This window comes from Carassius gibelio, chromosome B5, assembly GCF_023724105.1.
Source record: "Carassius gibelio isolate Cgi1373 ecotype wild population from Czech Republic chromosome B5, carGib1.2-hapl.c, whole genome shotgun sequence".
NCBI classification, from domain to species: Eukaryota; Metazoa; Chordata; class Actinopteri; order Cypriniformes; family Cyprinidae; genus Carassius; species Carassius gibelio.
The window spans coordinates 18,023,218-18,045,981 of NC_068400.1; the positions used below are offsets into that span (position 1 = coordinate 18,023,218).

Sequence of the window (22,764 nt, forward strand, 5' to 3'; positions counted from 1 at the left end):
TGCTCTGGAGTGCAGTCAGTAGATATGGCTGCAGATGTGCTGTCTCAGCACTCTGTTTCACACACTCTCTCTGCAAATGAACCGGAAATACACAGCTGAGTATTACTGAGTATTTTAGCACACCATTACAGAAGTGCGGTAGTTCACAGATGGTAATGGAGTACTGCAGTGTTGATGGGTTTTTGAGGGCCCAGAAATGAGTTAGCATTTTAACATTTCTGGTTGTATCGTCCTGACATCAGTGGCTTTTTTGATTGGGTTTTTGGTTAAATGGCTGAAATAATGTCGGTAGTGAACACAAGCTCAAAATGTCTTCAATTTATTCACGTTTACATGTTTTTTATCATCTGTAAAACCCCCCTTGTGACTTCTGAAAGCTTTTACTTGTAAAAGGCAGTTGCTAGCAAGTGGCTAAATTAGACCACTGAGCTTGTCGGGATATCAAACGTCATTATGCCAAAAAGATAATTTCCTCTTCTCTAGTCGTGTTCATAGATCTTATAAAGTATTCTAATTCAAACTTTAATGACATATGATGTATTTTGTAGAGCTATTGCTGTATTGCTGCATTTCGGAGAAGTTCTCGCACCATCTCTCCTCGTTTCGTGACGCGTGCGCGCGTGTTTTGTCGCGGTCGAAGGAGACATTAAACAGATATTATTTTAATAATAGTTCTTAAGCCGTCAATAAAGCCAGAAACAAAATGAACAATATACGTTTGTGAACCGTATCAAAGTGTCACCCAGAGAACTTCATCTCACACTGTGGCAGACTTTCCCGGTGACATATTGTGGAGTTCCTATATGCCACTCCACACAGTTTTCAATTCTTCTGTTTAATTGTGTATTCATAGCCGCGATGCCTCCAAACGATTCTAAAGCTGAACTGGATGTGCCATGAATGAAGCTGTTGTAAAATGCACCCTCTAAACGCGCATCTACATAAGCTTCAAATCCATTCTAGTTATATCGCAGTTGCCACTAATAAAATATGCAGTCATTCATAATTGACTCCCCACAAAAGCCACTGACCGCATTAAGTCGTTCATAATTGATTATGAACGCTTCGCGTCTGTAACTCAAAACTCTCGTTGTTTGCTTATTAACTTTCCAACATGCGCCTCGAGTTCCTCACGTTGTTTTATTCCGTCCAGCTAAACGCTTCATGCGTGAATGTCAATTTTTTTTTCTTTTTTTTTCTTGCCACTGTCACATTGAGAGCGCAAGCGTCTCTCTCTTCCTCCTCCTCCTCCCGCGCGCGCTCACTCCTCGTGTGGAGAGCTTCGCGCTGTCGGTCTGAACGCTTGTCGGTGTTCCGCGCTCGGCCAGGATGTTTGTGTCCGTGTGGTACGCTAAGAAAATGGGCCGACGTTTTATCAACAACGTCCGGAAAGCTAAAAAACAACGCCACCGGATCATGGTAGGAGATTACGCCTTTCTATTATTTATTTTTGCAGGCTGATAGCCAGAAAATACTGACGGAGTGTGCACTTCTATTGGAATGTCTAACCTAATTTGGAAACAATCCTAAAAGATCCTTAAGGAATCAAATAATATCCTATTGTGTAGCCTATAAACTAATTTCTACAAGATTCTTATTTAATAATATAGTATATGGAGACAAGTTCAGGGAAAATAATGTGTGTTTAATAGAACTCTGTCTCTTTCTACAGAATAGTTTAAGGGAATCACAGGGGAGCTTTTAAAATCATGAACGATTTTCTTTAACATCCCTATTGATGTTCTACAGAACCTTTTTTATATCCTTGGGGGAATCATAATAGTCTTACTGGGAACCATATGTTCTAAAATATATTTCTTTTGACTTGTATATAATGTGTTACATATAGAATGGACCTTTGAGGAATGACACTAATCAGAAGCATCCACAGACTGGTCTCTGTTCACAGCAGACGGATGGTGCTCAGAGGCGTCAAAAGTTGCAAAATGTGGAAAGTTAAAATTAGGGCGTCTGTATGTGAAATGGTGCTTCCGACAAATGGCACAATCGCTTAAATAATAGATGAGATGATTAATGCAACTCAACGGATTCAATTAAAGGATAAAAATGGGGCACCTGGACGCTTCATGATGTTGTAGGTTTAACTGCTTTTTGCAGTTTATTGTGATGGGGGAAAAATAATTTCTAGGTAGACAGGCAGATTGTTTCCATTTTTTCTGTAAATTGAGGGGACAGGAGAATTTTGAGACACCGACTGCATCATTATAACAAAACGTGTAGTATTCTGTCAGTGGAGGATGAAAAGAGACAAACACAATAATAACTGCCAAGAACAGATTGCTTGTGTGTTCCTGCCCTGGAGTGTGCGAGTGGGTGGATGCATTTTCTCTTCTCATTGGTTTGTATCATAAATTGTGGGTGTCACTTCTGTCTGATTGTTTCTGTGAAACGTTCATTTATTTATAAGACACTCAGAAACGGGATTTGATGCCACATGTACATATCAACTTCAGGTACATTCAGTGACAAGTGGAATGACCCATCTGTGTCTAGCTACGCAACCTTCATCCGTCTTTGCATTTTGTAATGTCCCAGACCACAATTCATAACGTAGTGCAATTTGGGTAAAACCAACATTATTTATTGGCATAGATGTTTTAATGTGGCTATCAGCTTAAGGCTGTATGATAACTTTTAACACTGGTGCTACAGAGGTTGAAAGATTTGTAGCAAAGGCCGAAAAGTTGAAGCACAGGTTAGGGGTGGGCCATATGTCAAACATATCATAAACATTTGAATTCTTTTTTTCAGGAATTTCACGATTCACGATTTTAGCACAATTCTTTGTCATTTTTGGTTTTACTATTTTGTAAGTTGCCTGAGCAGTACAGCCAAACTTATTCTACTATTGTATAAAAAAAGCCTAAGCCTAAGTGATTTTTCCCTATTAGAAAAGTTGACTCAAAAATGAAAATGCTGTCTTCTGTCTGTCAATTCTGTCATAGTATTTTAACTTTATACTATATTAATTTAATAAATTTTTTACCATACCATGAATTTGTTTTTTTCTTCTGTTGAACATAAAAGTTATTTTGAAGAATGTGGGAACCCCCCCCCCCCCCTGCTATGTGGACCAACTACTGTTTGGTTACCCAATATTCTTCAAAATATCTTCTCTTGGGTTCAGCACAATAAATAAATTAATACAGGTTTGGGACAACGTGTAAATAATGACAGAAATTAAATTTTTGGGTGAACTATTCCTTTAATGTTTAGTTCTGTTACGCATTTTTTCCCTTGCAACTGTTTACTTTCATTTTATACACAGCCATTTGATTTTATATATAAACCTTATGTGTTTTTGACCATAATAGGCACTGTTTGACAATGTGCGCACGTCTGTACACAATCAGAAACATGTCAGAACAGCACGTGAATTAAATGTGGCAAGACTTTAAAGCAGATGCAAATAATGTACTTTTGTGTTTGTGAATAAGTGTGTAACTCTGCTGCAGAGTTAACATTTGATGTGAATGTATGTCACATTGTACAGTATATTGAGATGGAAGTGCCAGAACTGCACCTGATAGAATGTGCACTGTAGCATCTCTACAAAAGCTGACTGTGGAGATATTTTAATAATCCACAATGAAAAATTGTCATATCACACACCCCTAACTAACAAGTATAATCAATCTCACACACAAACAAGCACAAGAAAATCACTTCACACTGGCTGTTATAAACATGCAAAACTATAACACACATGCTACAGTGATACATTTTTCATATATTCATATATGTCACACTGTACAGCCCTGCCTTGAGTTCTTACATTTTGTAATGTCTATAGCCTCTCAAGAGTGCAAGTTATTATGTTCAGTAAGCAGTAAGTTTGCTAATTATTTTGTGAAAAGAGACCTCAAGTTCTTTTAACTTGACATGATGCTCATGGTGCAAGATGCTAAAAAACTGTTCTCGGCATACAAAGACATTGATCCGTCTAGTTATATGAAATTAAGAAATAACAATAAAGGGGTCCTATTATGATCTTTTACGAAGTCTTGATTTTGTTTTGGGAGTGTACAAGGGGGTGTACTCTCAAATAATTTACATTATTACAACTACTTTCTCCCCAGCCTGGCACAAACTGCTCGATAAGTTCCAAGTTTGATGAAGGCCTGCCTTCCGAAAAACAAAATGTGTTGTGATTGGTTAGCTGTCCTAGTATGTTGTGATTGGTGAACAGCTTAGACAGTGTTTCAGTTCTGTCCCTGTCCCTCAAGTTAATCACTACTATGGTATAATAAAGCTGACTTACCTCTATTCATTGACAGTTTATCAGCATTCCGCCCGAACTCGCCTCACTTGATACCACCATCGCCTTATGGCACACAAGACCCAGCTCTCCTTAAAGGGTTAGTTCACCCAAAAAGGAAAATTGTCATTAATCACACACCCTCATGTTGTTCCAAACCCGTAAGACCTCCGTTCATCTTTGGAACACAGTTTAGGATATTTTAGATTTAGTCCGAGAGCTTTCTGTCCCTCCATTGCAAGTGTGTGTACGGTATACTGTCCATGTCCAGAAAGGTAATAAAAACATCTTCTAAGTAGTCCATGTGACATCAGAGGGTCAGTTAGAATTTCTTGAAGCATCGAAAATACATTTTGGTCCTAAAATAACAAAAACTATGACTTTATTCAGCATTGTCTTCTCTAAGGGGTCTGTTGTGGTGAGCACACTGTAGTTTAGTGATATCCGGTTCGCGACTGAATCACTCGATGTAACCGGATCTTCTTGAACCAGTTCAGCAAATCGAACTGAATCGTTTGAAATGGTTTGTGTCTCCAATAAGCATTAATCCACAAATGACTTAAGATCAAAAGTCAACCAAAATGTATTTTCAATGACAATTTAATGGACCCTCTGATATCACATGGACTACTTTGAAGATGTTTTTATTACTTTTCTGGACAAGGACAGCATACCATACACACACCTTCAATGGAGGGACAGAAAGCTCTCTGACTAAATCTAAAATATCTTAAACTGTGTTCCAAAGATGAACGAAGGTCTTACGGGTCTGGAACGACAAGAGGGTAAGTCATTAATGACATAATTTTCCTTTTTGGGTGAACTAAACCTTTAAGCACTGGCCCTTGATCTTACCGCCGCAAAGCCTCACTAGCTAACCGCTTGACTCAACCTTTTACTGTGGATCTTCCGGCTTCAGTGTCGTATGCAGCAGGGCCTCAAGCTCTTGCGCTAGTGGCATAGGCCGTGTTGCAAATGAATTTTTAGGTAAAGTTGCTAAAAGGCAAGTTGTTTGTTGTTGAAAGTTGTTAAACAACGTTGTGACTAGGGATGGGTATCGTAAAGGTTTTAACGGTATTACTACTCTTACCGATACTGCTTAACGGTCCGGTACTTTAACGGTATTCTTATCAGTACTTTGTTTTGTGTTACTGTGTTACTTTGTGTTGTGTTTAGGCAGTCGAAAACTTTGCATTGTTGATGCGGTGCGGACGCGCCTGGAGAGAACGAGCTCGTCGCACCGCGTGCGCGTCACTTCCATTATGAGCACGCATACCGCGTGCCTACATTTGAAATAACTATTGAGTGCACATAATATATGAACGGCCCCTTATGCATGTGTGTGCGCCGCGCTCATTGTTGTGTGTGTGTGTGACTGACAGACAGCCCGCGATCATAGTAGATATGATCTCGCAGATATGATCTTAATATGATCGCACATTAGAAAAATTGGGTGAGATTAAATGTGCACGATAACATTATTAAGCAAAAATACATAGTACTACATAAATTTTTTCCCCTCCAGTACCGAAAGCAGAACCAATATCGTCAGATATTACTGATACTACGGTCTTTCATAATTTAGCCCCGGGGCCATTTTAATACTGGGTTTTGGTACCCATCCCTAGTTGTGACACAAAAGGATGTATTTTTTAGCCACGTCACAAGCGGCGTAGAATACAAAGAAATTACTCATTTCTGATTTTATTTCCGCTAGCATTTTTTCCTGTAATTTAAATTACTCAGATAACTGAATATGTACATAAATGATTTATGATTATAGGCACAAACTAACAACTAAGGTACATCAAAGGAAACGATTATTGATCAAGTGCAACTAGCAACATAATTTACATGTGACTAGTATTACTAGGCAACTCTCTCCATGTCTCTAGCCGACATGCCACCTGGATAGCTTTTCAATGCTTCCTTTGTTGCGTGGTTAAGAGGAAAATGCATGTCTTTTTAACATCTTGTAACTTTGAAAAGTTGCAAAAAAAAAAAAAAGATTAAAAAATTATTTTTTGGTACATTTGTTGTTATATGCTTGAGAAAACAAGTTGCTAGAGTAGTCTAAGAAATTGCTAAGTCTAAACAACAAATGGCTAAATTGGCAACACTGCAGGCTATTCGGGCATTTCAGCATTTTCCATCAAAATGTCACAAACAAACCTTTCCCATGGCCTGCGAGGCTGCACCCACTTGTAGCACAGGCCCAAACATCTCAGTATTTTTCCTCATGCGACTAATAACCTCCTTTTTTCATTTTCAGTGGCCTCCAGCTCCCAAAGCAGACACTAGCGTGAGGCTGCCTCTGCTCTCAACACAGACCAACACGTCTCTTTCTTTTCCTCCATTTCTCATATGCTTCTCTCAATTCCCCACATCAAGCCCCAAATTATATTTATACTGATGATAGAGTTGCCTAGTAATACTCATGTCACATGTAAATGCGAGTTTTTGAGCTCCCATCATGCTGCTCCTCCCTCATCGGCCAGTATGGCTCACCCATTCCAACACTGTGAGCTGTTCCTGTTGAACATTGGCTCAAGCCCTCCTGACCGCGCGCCCCTAACAACATAGTCCAACACCAGCAGCTGGTAGGGCCTATCCTGCCAACTAGCTGACTTCCCAAATATCAGCCCCTGCCAGAACTCAATACTATTTTGGGGGGGTCCTTAGTCTGGTGGCTGTCCTTTTGCTATTGCATTTTGGGGGGTACTTTAGGTTTGGGATATTCCCGAGCTCGAAGCCCTTCACCGGACAGCAAGCCAAATATGCATTACAATAATTCAGCTAATTATATGTAAGCGTGAACTTGAACTCAAGTTAATCAACACCATGGTATAAATACAGCTGACTTACCTCTATCCATTGACAGTTTATCAGCATCCCCCTTCACCCACCACCCCATCTCCTCCCTTAAGAGTTCATATTGCAATTAAATGGGGGTTACTCTAGGTTTGGGCCATTCCCAAGCTCGGAGCCTTTCCCGGACAGCACGCCAAATATGCATTACAATACTTCAGCTAATTACATATTTACACTTACATTACATTTACATTTATTCATTTAGCAGATGCTTTTATCCAAAGCGACTTACAGATGAAGACAGTGGAAGCAATCAAAAACAACAAAAAGAGCAATGGGTAACACTTTAGAATAAGGTTCCATTAGTTAATGTTAGTTAACTACTTTCGTTAACATGAACTAAGCAAGAACAATCCTTCTACAGCATTTATAAGTCTTAGTTCATGTTAATTTCAACATTTACTAATGCATTATTTAAATCAAAAGTTGTGCTTGTTAACATTAGTTAATGCACTGTGAATTACCATGAACTAACAATGAATAACTTTATTTTCATTAACTAACATTAACGAAGATGAATAAATACACTAATAAATGTATTATTCATTGTTTGTTCATGTTATTTAATACATTAACTAACATTAACTAATGGAACCTTATTCTAAAGTGTTACCGAGCAATGATATATAAGTGCTATAACAAGTCTCAGTTAGGTTAACACAGTACACGTAGCATGGGATTTTAACTAATATAATAAATAAAAAGAAAACAGATAGAATAAAAAAATAAAAGAATAGAGCAAGCTAGTTAGAGGTCTTTACACATACGAACACACATACTTATACAATTGCATAATAAATGAAAAGAAAATAGAATACAAAAAGATTAGAAAGGTAGTTAGATTTTTTAAAGAATAGAATTAGAATAGTGAGTGTTAAAGTTAGAGGGTCAAATAAAGATGGAAGAGATGTGTTTTAAGCCGATTCTTGAAGATGGCTAAGGACTCAGCTGCTCGGATTGAGTTGGGAAGTTCATTCCACCAGAAGGGAACATTTAATTTAAAAGTCTGTAAAAGTGACTTTGTGCTTCTTTGGGATGGCACAATCAAGTGACGTTCACTTGCAGAACGCAAGCTTCTAGAGGGCACATAAGTCTGAAGTAACAAATTTAGGTAAATGGGTGCAGAGCCAGTGGTAGTTTTGTAGGCAAACATCAATGCCTTGAATTTTATGCGAGCAGCTATTGGAAGCCAGTGCAAATTGATAAACAGAGGTGTGACGTGTATTCTTTTTGGCTCATTAAAAATTAATATTGCTGCCACGTTCTGAATTAATTGTAAATGTTTGATAGAATTGGCTTGAAGACCTGCCAAGAGGGCATTGCAATATTCCAGCCTGGACAGAACAAGAGCTTGAACAAGGAGTTGTGCAGCATGTTCCGAAAGAAAGGGCTTGATCTTCTTGATGTTGAATAAAGCAAATCTGCAGGATCGGACAGTTTTAGCAATGTGGTCTGAGAAAGTCAGCTGATCATCAATCATAACTCCAAGGCTTCTAGCTGTTTTTGAAGGAGTTATGGTTGATGTGCCTAACTTGATGGTGAAATTGTGATGGAACGATGGGTTTGCTGGAATCACAAGCAGTTCTGTCTTGGCAAGGTTGAGTTGAAGGTGATGGTCCATCATCCAGGAAGAAATGTCAGTTAGACAAGCTGAGATGCGAATAGCTACCGTCGGATCATCAGGATGGAATGAGAGGTAGAGTTGAGTGTCATCGCATAGCAGTGGTATGAAAAGCCATGTCTCTGAATGAAAGAACCTAATGATGCCATATAGACAGAGAAGAGAAGTGGTCCAAGAACTGAGCCCTGAGGCACCCCAGTAGTTAGATGCTGAGACTTGGACACCTCACCTCTCCAAGATACTTTGAAGGACCTATCTGATAGGTAAGACTCAAACCATTGAAGTGTTGTTCCTGAGATGCCTTTCGCCAGTAGCGTTGATAGGAGGACCTGGTGGTTAACCGTGTCAAAAGCAGCGGACAGATCAGGATAAGTACTGAAGATTTGGATTCTGCTCTTGCCAGTCTTAGAGCTTCAACAACTGAGAGCAAGGCCGTCTCAGTTGAATGTCCACTTCTGAAGCCAGATTGGTTGCTGTCAAGGAGATTGTTGTGTGTGAGAAATTTAGAGATTTGTTTGAACACAGCTCGTTTAAATGTTTTTGCAATAAAAGGAAGAAGGGAAACTGGTCTGTAGTTCTCTAAAAGAGATGGGTTGAGGTTGGGTTTCTTAAGTAGTGGAGTTATACGTGCCTGTCTAAATGATGAGGGAAAAACACCAGTGTGGAGGGAAGTGTTGATGATGTGAGTGAGTGCAGGTACAACTTCAGGAGAAATGGCTTGAAGGAGATGAGATGGAATTGGATCAAGCGGGCAAGTTGTAGGGTGATTAGAAAGGATGAGTTTTGACACTTCTGCCTCAGAGAGTGAAGAGAAGGATGTAAATGAGTGTAAGTTTGCTGGTGATATGAGCTTGACTGATTGTGGTGTGGAAAATTGTGCACTAATGTGTTTAATTTTATTAATGAAAAACGTTGCAAAGTCATCAGCCATTAGAGATGAAGCAGGAGGAGGAGGAGGAGGACAAAGAAGTGAGGAAAATGTTTTAAAAAGCATGCGAGAGTTAGATGAATTGTTAATTTTGTTATGGTAGTATGTCCTTTTAGCAGAGGAGACATTAGCAGAGAAAGAAGATAGGAGTGACTGATACACAATAAGATCAGTAGTATTTTTGGACTTGCGCCACACCCTTTCAGAAGCTCTAAGCTTAGAACGGTGTTCGCGTAGAACATCAGATAACCAAGGGGCAGAAGGGGTGTTACGGGCTGGCCTGGAAGATAAGGGGCAAACAGTGTCTAAACAAGATGTAAGAGTGGAACAGAAAGTATCAGTAGCACTGTTAGCATCCAAAGATGCAAACAGTTTAGGGGAAGGAAGTGAAGATGAAACCTTTGCAGATAGCCGGGAGGGTGAAAGTGTGCATAGGTTACGTCGAAAGATGACATGTGGAGGGGTAAGTGATGTGTCATGGATCATGTTGAGGTTAAGAGTGAGGAGGAAGTGATCCGACGTGTGCAGTGGAGTAACCAGAACATGATCAATATAATCAATATAATCAATCAATATAATAATTATGACCAATATACATATAAGAGTGAACTTGAGAAACATATTTACATATACAACTCGTACCTCTCCACCCCCAACCATTGGAATTTCCATAGGCGAAAATAATTTTAATGATATTCTAATGGGATGCTTTGTGACACTGTATTCCAAACGAGTCAATCGTTGTAGTTGAAATTGTTTTTTTTTTTTTACGAAATATCTCTCTTTGAAGTGGACTTTGAGATTTGTAACTTTGTAGAGCTTTTTTATGCCCAAACATACCCAATAAACACTGACTAAAATTCAAAGAGTGAAAACACATAATAGGACCCCTTTAACTCATTCCCTGCTATTTAGAAGATAATGCTTCCCTGCCATTGACAAGTTTTTTATAGCTTTTTGTGTTTTTTACTGAGATACACTCGAGAGCGCTATTACACATCTTCTGAATGAGTACAAAAACACACATAAACAGGATGGAGAATCAAGCAATCTCTTATGTAAGCAGATGCATATTAAAAATAGCAATAGACAGCATATAATTGAAAACTGCATAATGTTACAGCGTAAAATGTTGATCCAGGAGGTGCTATATATCTGTGCAAGCCTTAGAGGTATTGATGGAAGCGATTTACTGGATTTATGCTTTGATAATCGTACTGAATATTAGCCAGATGTAGTTTTTGACAAATGTTCGAATTTTTATGGAGCCTACCTATATTCAGCTGCTGATAAAAAAAGAGAATGCTTTAAGCTAGAATAAAACATTTTGTTTAAAAGTAGAGGCTCTGATCTTTATTTCGGTATTCGGTATTGCATATTCAAATATTCATACAGCAAAATATACTCAAGTCCATAAAATTTTTGAAATCATTATCAAATTCGCTGGTGGTGGCTGGCAACTTTTTCAAAAATGTTGGCAGGGAATAAGTAAAGGAATAAAAATTAAGAAATGGTGCACTGCTTTGATGTGAATGTCCCTCAATACAATTCAGGGCAGATTGTTTTGTGTACTTTGCACAGAGGCTGTGTAAACTACTCTACACTGGGCACAACAACAAACCCGTGCAACAAATGCTGCCTATGACTGGTTATTTATTGTATAATGAATTGAGCACCCGTTAAAAAGACATGTCACACAATCATGTTGGAAAAGTAAAAAAGCTTTTTACATTTAAAAATGTAAAAAGTTAAAATGCCTTTATGAATTGTTTCTTACAATCAAACAGCTTTTAACTTCTCAGGATGTTAACTGATGGACTGGAGTTGTATGGATTACTTATGGATTATTGTTATGTTTTAATCGGCTGTTTGGACTCTCATTCTGATGGCACCCATTCACTATAGAGGATCCATTGGTGAGCTAAAGCTAAATTTCTCTAAATCTGCTCTTGAATGGCTTGAGGGTGAGTTGATTTCCAGCAAGCTTTCATTTTTGGGTAAATTGCTCTTTTAAGATGGATTCCACAAATGAAACATAAAAATATAATCTATCCTTGTCACATTGTGACTATTTTAATTGGTTCTTTAGTTGTGATGAAAACATTCATGAAATTCATGAAATGAAACATGGGAGTGTACTTATATGGGGTTCTTTTTTTAATTGTTTGCATTTCGGTGGTGGTTTCAGGTGTGTATGCGAGGTGTAGAGGGGATTCTTTTTTTACACACACACACACACACACACACACACAAAGCCTCTGAGTGGGAGTTTATATAAAGGGTAAGTAGATTTTGTTGAAATGTGTGTGCTGTTTTTTCTGCCCACTGCTGTGTATAGCATCGCCCTCAGGTTTGCCTGTGTTGCCAGTCTGAACTTCCAAAGCAAACATGTCATTCAGAAGAGCTCAAAACATACAGTATTCATGCATAAGCACAGCTCGATAATGTCATGCTTTCAAATCTCCCAGTTTGTGTAGCATCCTTGAAGCAAACACAATGGCAGTGTATTACTGTGTGTTATAGGTGGCGTGTTCAGCAGCACGATTTGTGTGAGTGTCCTGTTTTCTGTTTTGACAAGCAAATATAAAGATAAGGCTTTTAGACTAATTATATTTTAATGAATTGTTGTACATCTCATTTTATGGATTAGTTGCACTGTGACTTTTGATTAATTTGTTGAATACATGTTTATTGAATGTGAATGTTAATCATTTACTTCCTGTGAATTGTATTTAAAGCTAAAGTGTATCATTTTTCTGGACGGTGCAGTGTTTTCTGATGTGTTTAAAGGGGGGCTACAATAGTGTTTCCTTTATTCAAAGTTGTTCACAGTGTTAAAGAGATGGTTTCTCATGCTAAACATGGCCAAAGCTTAAAAAAAAATACTACGTTGGACAAATGACAGATAATTTATGTGCTGAAAATACAAGTTTTGGCAGTTTTTTTCCGATCTTGGATCTAATGACGTAGACGATGGTGGAACTCCTTATATGAGCATTTGTGTCTTCTCGTCATTTCAGTGATGGCACGCCTCCAGGAGCTCGGCTTTTTCCGGAAATAATCGGAAAGCTGTATTTTTCTTTTATACTGTATGTATGATAAAACTAAAGACTTTTTGGAGATATGAAGGATGCAGTACTACTCTACAGGTACTCAAGATTAACATGAGATTAGGTGAAACTGTGCATGTTATGTTCCCTTTAAAATATGTTTCTCCTATCCAAACTTTTCATCCAGAGGCAAGTGAGCCATCCATAGGTTGATTTCACTAAAAAGTCATGAAAGTATCTCATTAAATACACTTAAGTGGCCTTTTTATTTAACTAATATTATATTATCTGCAAGTACACTCTTTTTAATATAATTTTAGGATTTGAGGTACACTACAGGTGCCCGTTCAGTACAATTAAGGGCACATCTTTTTCATATTTTTCCGTTACCAGTGAAGTACACAGAACGTAAAATGTGAGTAAAAGCATGCTAACATGCTGCCACAGTTTACCAGCGAGCAATAGCGTAAATTTGTAGCTAGCTGGATGTTGGCCATTTTGGGATGAGAGAAGGAAGGCTCCATGGTGAGCTCCCCCTCACTGGGAAAAGTATAATGTGCTTCTTAAGCGAGAGATGATCGATGGCGTAGATTAAAAGGAGTGAGAGAGAGTGGGAGGAAGTGTTAATACATAAGAAAAAAGAGGAGGGAAGATGTGCGTTGTTGAGAAAGTCTGAGCCAGTGAAGAAACGTGTGAGCTTATCAGAAAATTATGCAAGGAAAAACCCTATTGATTGTTTTATATTGACCAGTTCCAGTGATGCATAGTGTTTGTCAGTATCAAAGTCTGTTAGGAGTCCATATGATTGCATTGTGTGATGACTACAACCAAATGCTAGTCTTTATTTAAAGATTGTCATAATTGTTAAATCGCACATGTTAAAAATTCAAAATTTGCTGCCTCAAAAATCATTAAATCAAAGGTTTATGTCAGTGATATCAAATGCTCATTGCCTGTCACCCACTGCAATATTCCATGTTTTGGGTGATTTTCAACAGTTATCTTAAATTTTACTTTGTGCCTCACAGAAAACTATTGTACAGTATACTGCATATTTAATACAACACATCATCATTTGGACTACTTTGGTTCTACTTCTGCCATTTTCGAAATAAATGGTAACACTTTAGATTGGGGAACATTATTCACTATTAACTAGTTGTTTATTAGCATGCATATTACACATTGGCTGTTTATTAGTACTTATAAAGCACATATTAATGCCTTATTCTGTATCACAATATTTTAGATCCCTTAACCCACCCTACTCCATTCCTAAACTTAACAATTGTCTTACTTTCAATAAAAAGCAAATTAGGATTTTATTGAGGGTTCAAATTTTAGTTATTGCCACTAAAAACCAACAAACTGATGAAAATGCGGGACATTTTCTCAGTGTGCAGTGTGAAAGAACGGATGAAAATGCTGTGCGGTACAATGCAAAGCAGGATGGATGGTCACTGTTGGCCTTATGCACTCCCTCATGTTTTCATTTTTCATTTTCTTATTTTATTTTTTAATTAATCTTGATCTTAAGATGTATATCCTCTCCTCTCCTTTCTCCTCTTCATTTGCTGCTCCTCGCATTTCCCTGGTTGGCTCTCAGTTCATTTCGTTAATATCTGCTGCACTCCCTTCAACCATTCAAATCCCTCTGAGGGTCTTGCCAACGCCTGCTGAATTAAAACTGATGGTCAGCGATATTTGAGTATGTGTGTGGTCTGCATTTTCATATTTTGTAGTCTAGGATAAACCTACATGAAGATTTAATTCATATTTAATTTTTTTTAAGACCGCAAATGTGTCTAATAGTGTCAGTGTACTTACAGTGGTAATTTTTTTTAAAATTATTATAATTTTTTTTATTAGTTTATTTATCAGGGACAATGCAGCGCACATTGTTACATACATAATTATCATAGACAAAGCCATAACAAAATGTGTAAATGTGTTGCATAAAAGGTTTCTAGCCAATAGGCTAATTTGCAACTAATGCTAAACTATAAACTATAAACTATAATGCACTAAATAATTTGTATTTCCTTAATTTAGCTGTCAGTTTATAACCTGTGTTTCACCTTTTCATGGCCAAGAGACTGAAATTGTGTTTTTGACAGCAATACCACACACCACAAACACACACATAAACACATTATTTTTTGACATTGATGTACCACCCGCCTTCCTTTGGTTTTTCTGTTATGCAATGAGGAATCAGCATCAAGCCCTCCCATCACATTACTTTCTGCCCGCCACACATTTTTCACATTCAGCATTCTTCCTTCCCTGATGGTCCAGTTTCTCACTGTACTGTGCCTCTCTAAATAGCTCATTACCCTTTCTTACTGTAGCTTTTGCATTGGTTCACGTCCCTACAGACAGTGAGGTTGTGTCACTGTAAATATATGTATTTAATGAGGAAGTAGCCTAGTTTTATATACCAGTTAAATCACAGCCTAACAGCAGTGATTTATGTTGAATTCAAGTCATGACAGAATTATCATATTTAAGATATATGACATTAAAGCATGTTAACAGCAGAACTGGGATTTCTTTTAAGCCTGGATTTTTTGGATTTGGCAGCTAAAGAGATAAAGAAAACTGGTATATTAATCATAATGAATATAATGTATTTGTCAGAAAAATCATAATGGAAAGTTAACTTTATTTTGTACACATTTTGGGAATATTTCAGCTAATAAAAAATACATTTTTTTCATGAGAATCAGGGTTCCTTTAGGTCAATGACTTATCCTTTTGACCAGGATTTTTTCAGCTGTTCATGTTTATTTATATGAACCTACTTACTTAACTATCTACCTACCTAACCCAGTGCGAGTAATTTACAATTACATCCATCTTCCAAACTGCTTGTCGTCATGGGTTGCTGTGTACAAATGGTGCACAAAGTAGGAGAATAATTCAAACAATCTTTAATAAATCCACAAGAGGGGTAAATCCACAGAAGGCAGGAATGACTCACACGCACAACACAGCCTACACATTAACACTGGATGAAGACTAGCGTAATTAGCTGCATCTGAACACTTAGGCTGCTGACTTGCTGCCTCGCTGCCATATGAGGCAATGTCTTAGCAGGCAGCGTTTTTGCATGATGGCATCTCATGAAACTGATTTTGGACAGGCTCCTGAGGCATAGTAATGGTTTAATGATCTACAGCAAAATATAGAAAGCTTTGGTGATAACTAAATGAATATTTAATTACAGCAATATTAATTTCTCACTAGAAAAGACATCAAAAGTGGAAAACATTGATCAAAAATGTACATTTAAACACAAACTGACCAACAAACCGCAACTTTCAGATGCCATCTTTATTTTATAGCTTAACAGTCACAGAATGGAATGCACAGGACTGTGGGATATCGAAGGCAACGAAGGATACATCCAAAAATTGGTCAGATGAAGGCATCTCAGGCATCTCAATTTTATGTTAGCATGAATGTATTTATTTATTCATGTATTTATCCATATACTGATTTATTTATTTACATGAAATCACTCAGAAGCTGATCTGTACAGGTGGAGCTGGGGAAGGTGGAGGCTTTCTGAAGTGCGCTGCAACTGCTTCAGCAAGCACTAGCCAAGTATTTTGAACATTGAGCAGTGAGCTCATTGGCTGCTGATGCAAAAAGAGACCAATCAACTGTACCATGTCAATATTATTTGATTATATCAAACAGAATATAATGAATATAATCTAGAGTTAGAATGTATGGTCCTGTGCCATTAAGACAGAACTTTGTATTTAATTATTTGTTGACATTTGGAGATCTGGTAATCACTATTTAAAATCACATGGTTTACAGATTGTCTCACTTGTATTCCTGTCAAAATTTATTGTAAGACATCTGACATGAAGACTTCCAGAAGCCTCTGTTGAGTGCTGCAGATGAGTGGTTATGGATGAGTGTGCTGTGTGATGCATGATGCATGTGGCTGAGTTCAGCCAGTATGTTACACTGTTGAGTGTAGGAGTACCTCGTTACCATGCAAACGTATTCATCAACAAAGAGAGAGAGAGTGAATCTTTTAAAGTCTTCTTGTGATTTACTAACATACTGACTACAGTAACAGTTCATATGTTGACACCATCCAGAGAAATAAGGATGATGATAATGATGATCGTCTCTAGGTTACACATGTAACCATGGTTCCTCGAGGGAATAAGACGCTAGCGTGAGCGACTCTGAATATCGTGTGTAATTTGTCCAATGGAAGAGCGTGATGTCACGGGCGGGTTGACGTAAGTGACCAGGAAGCTATAAAAGCACGTATCGTGCAGCTGGCATCAGGGTGCCGGGGGTATGGCATCGAGACGCCTGCGGTCACCCGCGGTTACAAGTCATCCAAAAATAGTTTTAATGATATTCGGATCGTGGTTGGTCGGTCGTTTGAAATAAAGATGTATAGTACTAGACACAATTTTTAAATACATAGGCCTACACTGAATAACTGGCTCGAAGATGACGCACAAGCTCAATCTGCAGGTAGAGATGGAGGCGGCAAGACAAAAGGTGAAGACGCTGTTTTGGTAAAACATGATTTTGACGACTTCATTAAGTTTTGTATTATAGAAAACTCTTTTTAAAAGATTTTCGTTTTGTATAAATTGTATCTTAATTTTGATCAATGTTTTATCAATCAATTGTCCGTGTTTTATAAATAAGAAGCAAATATATAGCAGACAATGTAATGAGGTGCCGACACGGTCACTCAGCTTGTGCCTCACAGATTTGAGAAACATAGGCTATATATTACAGAAAGCTTGAAATGTCTACTTTTAAACTAAAATATTAAAACCAAAATAAATAAGCTACTCTCTGATTATGTAATCCATATGAAATGTGCATTTCTCTCTGGCGTGGCGAGTCAGCATCGTAAACTTTATCTTTGCAGCGACACAGAAAACACCAGTTTATTACTAAACAATTAAATTTCTCCATGCATATTTTCAAACCAGCAGGCCATTCTGGGTTGAGCGAGACCCCAAGGAATGAGCAAGCGGAGTGGAATATATGGAGAAATGCGCTCTCCGCTCACGAGCTCTGATCGGAACAAACCCGAACCTCACTGTCTGCTGAACAGAAACATCAAAATAGACATAGCCAGACTGGAATCGCTGGTGGGCTTGACGGCAGAGCAGCTGGCAGGCTTGTCCGTGGAGTGGCCGCTGTATCTGAGCAGAGGACGGAAGCGGAACTCCGGAGAACTCTGTGAAACGTGGGTGGAACGGAGGGAGCGGGCTCTTTAAAACATTATATGGAGGGTGCTGGTAGATGGTGAATTGAAACTTGCTTCTGAATGGCAACTGCATGACTATTCTCCACATCAGCAATGAACTCAGCACCATTAAAGCTGCGGTAGGGAACTTTTGACGCTCTAGCGGTTAATAAACAGAACTGCTTGCGTCTTGTGGAAGAACCCCGTAGCCGGAACTACTTCTCTCTGTTTATGTCTATGAAGAATCACAAAGGTACTGGGTTACTCCGCCGCGGTACCCCCGAAGCAATCTAAAATAGTCCGAATATAAACACTTATTATAGGTGCACCCTAGTTATTCAGGACAAGCCAAAAACACGGTTTGGAAAATGGATTCATGGTGTACTCGCTTATTATATACATTTTTCTACATTTTGAACACAAACAAAGTTACGGACCGCAGCTCTGATTGGTTATTTTTTACCGGGAGCGGTCTGTAACTGCAAATGGCAATAGGACCACTGGGAGGAGCCAGAGGAGCTTGATTTTTTTCACAGATTATCTGTCTCATATTCTACTGTCAAGACATAATGACAGGTTTAATAAATATGTAAAAAATATTTTTTCCCTACTGCACCTTTAAAGCGAGGATGTAATTAATCACATATAATTCTAAAGGCTGTCCATCGTGCTGGATGTACCAGATGAAATCTTCAGCTCAGTTCATACTTTGCTGCTTCCGATGTTCTGTCACATGTGGCTACTGTGAAAAGTAAATGACGAGACACACCTGAACCAACTGAACTCAGTCAAACAAGGGAGAATCTGGGTCACGGGGAGCACATGGGGAGAAAAACACAACACAGAACATCCAGGGCCATGACAGTATTAGCCAACTATTGTCGAATGTTCCATTGTTACCAACATAGTTCAATGATTCATTGTTTCTTGAAACCATAGTACAAACAAACATTCGCAAACAGTGTCGCAAACTTACGTGGTTGGAACTACATCTTTCGACCTGTGGTTAGAGGCAAAGTTTCTTGTTAGTATGACATATGGACTGAAATAAATGATGCTTTTGTGATCAATAAGCAATCTAACCTAACCTGCAGTGCAATCTTCAATTCTATCTAAATATACAAGCATTTAAACAATATTTTTGTGCATCCTCATTAAGCACTGTTTCTGAAGAGTGCACATGTGCATAAATGGAGAGATAAAAACCAATGGAGAGAAAATAGAGATACAAAGCTGGAGAATGTGGAAAAATAAACAGATGTTTCTTATAATGAGCGAACGAGTGTGAGAGGCAGACAGCTGTGCTGTTTTTACTCTCCCACAAAAAACACTTTATCTCCACACCACAACACTGACCTTCAGTACACCTTTACTTTTACTAACATTCAACATTTACAGCAAGAGTTTTCGTGTTTTTGAATGAAGTCTAAAAATACAGTAATAACAGTGATAATGTGAAATATTTCTACAATTGTAAAATAAAAATAACTATTCCTGTGAAAAATGTATTATTCCTGTGATGCAAAGCTGAATTTTCAGCAGCCATTACTCCAGTCGTCAGCGTCACATGATCCTTCAGAAATAACGAGCCAAGTCAGGGGTGTCTCAAAATTCACACACAAATGCTTTGAAGTTCACAGACCGCAAAAGCTAAAAGCTAAAAGCAAACATGACAAATAGCAAAAGCTAAGAGGCATAGCTAAAAACTAAAAGCAAGATTTTATGTTGTCCTAAGTATTTAAACTGGCCTGTTGGCCACACCTCAAATGTTGTCTTGACCAATCAGATATTGTCTTGGCTCTGGGGTATCATAAAACATATGTTATCTTATCAAGCATGTGGTCCGAATTTTTCCGCTCTTGAAGGGTATAATCTTGGACATGATTCCTATTACAAGTATATGATACATTTGACAAATAACTGATGGTCAGGACAGTTTCAAGCTAACAGATTCGAATACATACTTACTAGACATGAATATGTATCCTTAAGCTATCCAATAGTTATTAAAAGACATACTCAATAAGTGATTATAACATGATAGTCAAATGTGTGGGTTACATATAAATGAATATAGAGTGAAGCGATGGACTGATATTCCCCCCCTTAGGAATTTCAGTCTGGTTCTGCTAGGTGGGGGAAGTGTTTAAGGATATTGTATATAACTCTCATGGGTTTACATGTGATGTCCGCGTTGCATCTCAATTACTTGCCCCAAATCTGACAATGTCTTCTCCGAATTGAAATTGTCAATAATTGTTCTAGTGGTGTTAATGTTGAAAGCTGTTCTGTGAAAGCGTTGGTTGGTTGGTTATCTTGCTTGGGACTTGTGGCACAGAATGTTTTATGACTTCCTGTTGCCTTTCTGAGGAATTCGGCTAGTGTTTCAACAACAGTCCTGATCGACTCTTTAATTTGTCTGATTCGGGTCAGATCCGCTACAATTTAATTCCTGTTTATTTGACAGACAGAAAAATCATTGTGAGCACATTGCATTGTTGGATATAGTAAATCTATTGGGTAAATCAATCTAATGGTTTATTAAAGCTGTAGTAAGTGAAAATGATCAAATAAAATGTGATTGGAGAAACATTTATAAATGAACATATAAGGCATGCTACTCCAAATTAAATATTCCAAAATAGCTCCAAAATTACTATAAACGCACATGTTTGATCCTATTCCATCACAAACAGCCTTACATGTGTTACATGCTGGAAAATATGTTTTTTATTAATAAAAAATTAGATTGGATTAAATTAGATAAACTTTCTTAATCCCCAAATGAAAATGAAACTGTCATTAAAATTTTATTTAATATGCCTCTCATCATGCCTAAGACCCCTAAAACACACTAAACATGGTAAAATCACTGTAATGCAAGCCTTCCATGGCTTAAACACAAGTAGTTTCCTTGTGTATCAATAAATCTTTTTTTTTACTCCAATGATAATTATATTGAATCATTGTCTGATTATGTTTTGAATCATAAGAGGCAGATGTGACTCCTACATGAGGCTGTGTTAGTGTGTGTGTGTGTGTGTGAGTGAATATGTGCTCATTCTCCCTGTAGCAAGATAGAAATACTCTGGTTACGTAACGTTGTGGAAATCCTTGTCTGCCACATCTATGTCTTTGTTACCATCATGTCATCACTATTATTGTAAAAAAAAAAGCATTTAAATAGAGAGCAGGGAAATAAAACTTGGAGAAGGAACAGACAGAAAAGCCGAAATGAATCAAGAGAAGAAATTATTTGAGGGTAGGAGGCTGATGTCATGCTTTAGCTACAGAGCATCTTCTCATGCTAATCAACAGACTACTGCAGCACAACAAATCACCAGAAACCAGAGAACCATGGAGGGAGAGCTGAGATGAAGATGAGGAGGAATCAGGTGCAGAGAAATCCAGTGAAAAACAGCAGAGAGAGAGAGAGAGAGAGAGAGAGAGAGACTGAGAAGAGTATACATTACCACCCACTCACCAGGATTCAATCCAGCTTCTCACTTACCCACCTTCCATTCTTAAAGGGAGAGTTCACCTAAAAATGAAATTTCTGTCATCATTTACTCATCCTCATGTCATTCCAAGCCTGTTTGCATTTCTTTGAAGAACGTACCAAACGGTTGATGGTAGCTATTGACTTCTATAGTATGGAAATTAGTCTCTCCAGCCAACATTCTTTGAAATATATATATTTTTGTGTGTGAAAGAACATTAAACTTATGGAAATGTGTATGGTATTCTGTAAAGTAAGCGAACTAGAAGGTTTAAAAGCAAAAGCATGAAGATCATATTTTATTAATGCACTCAACATGAGTTCTTGAGTAAATGTGTGCTCTTTGAGGACGGCTTTTCCAGGTGGATGAATGAATGTCTTGTTGTGTTAGCAACATAATTCCTGTGGGTGGTGTTTGAACCTTGTCAGCAGTTCTTTACAGTACTTTACAGATAATGTCATGCATGGATACTAAGTGGACGTTAGCAACTTGACTTTTTTAGCTTTTTATTTCATTTTATCAAAGCAGCCTTATGCAGTGTTTCAATATGTTTGAAAAGTGTGACGGTTTAACACATTTATTCCATTTATCTGGTAGGATTCCGGTGTAAGTGTATTTATTGTAAACATGATTGATATTCTTTTATATGTGCTGAGGAACATATTAAAATAGCTGTCTGTGGTAATTATAATTGCTTGCCAGATGATTCTCAACTGGTGGGTCACAGTTTGATTTGTGCTGTGAGTTACTGGTCAAGAGTGCAAATTCTGAAGACATTTAGAGACCTATATGGTCTAATTTCCTTTTTCTTGTTATTTGAGTAATTTTGCGTATTTTGGACCAGTTCTTCCAGTTAATACATTTTAAAAGGAGACAAGACAACGTTTTAACTGGAGAAAGCTATATTATGGATAGACGATTCTTATTTTTATCTAGAAGCAATGGTTTGAGGTTAAAAATGTCTTAATGGATTTGTTACTTACAAACCTGCAACATTTTGGTTCACAAGTCATTAACTGATTGATTGGAGTGCTGTCGATTACTTATGTATTATTGTGATGTTTTTATCAGATGTTTGGACTCTCATTCTGATGGCACCCATTCATTGCAGAGGATCCATTGGTGAGCAAGTGATGTAATGCTACATTTCATCAAATCTGTAAATTTGTAACAAGCTAATTTTCCTTTTCGGGATAACTATTCCTTGTCACTATTTAACTTTATCAAATGAGGGAACCAATTGGTAAAGCTTGGCTGCAAAGTAATAAAT

General features: G+C 37.8%; 1 protein-coding gene across 4 annotated transcripts in view; it reads left to right on the forward strand.

Moving 5' to 3' along the window:
* LOC127957919 (disks large homolog 4) overlaps positions 1-22,764 on the forward strand; it is a 143,106-nt gene that overhangs the window by 83,015 nt on the left and 37,327 nt on the right. Inside the window, exon 1 of one of the 4 annotated variants that reach the window (XM_052556634.1) lies at positions 1,269-1,419. The exons of the other annotated variants lie outside the window; for them this stretch is intronic. Coding sequence (XP_052412594.1) covers positions 1,330-1,419 — 90 coding nt within the window. The 5' untranslated portion in view covers positions 1,269-1,329. Of the gene's footprint in view, positions 1-1,268; positions 1,420-22,764 lie in introns of those variants that run through there. 4 annotated transcript variants of the gene reach the window in all.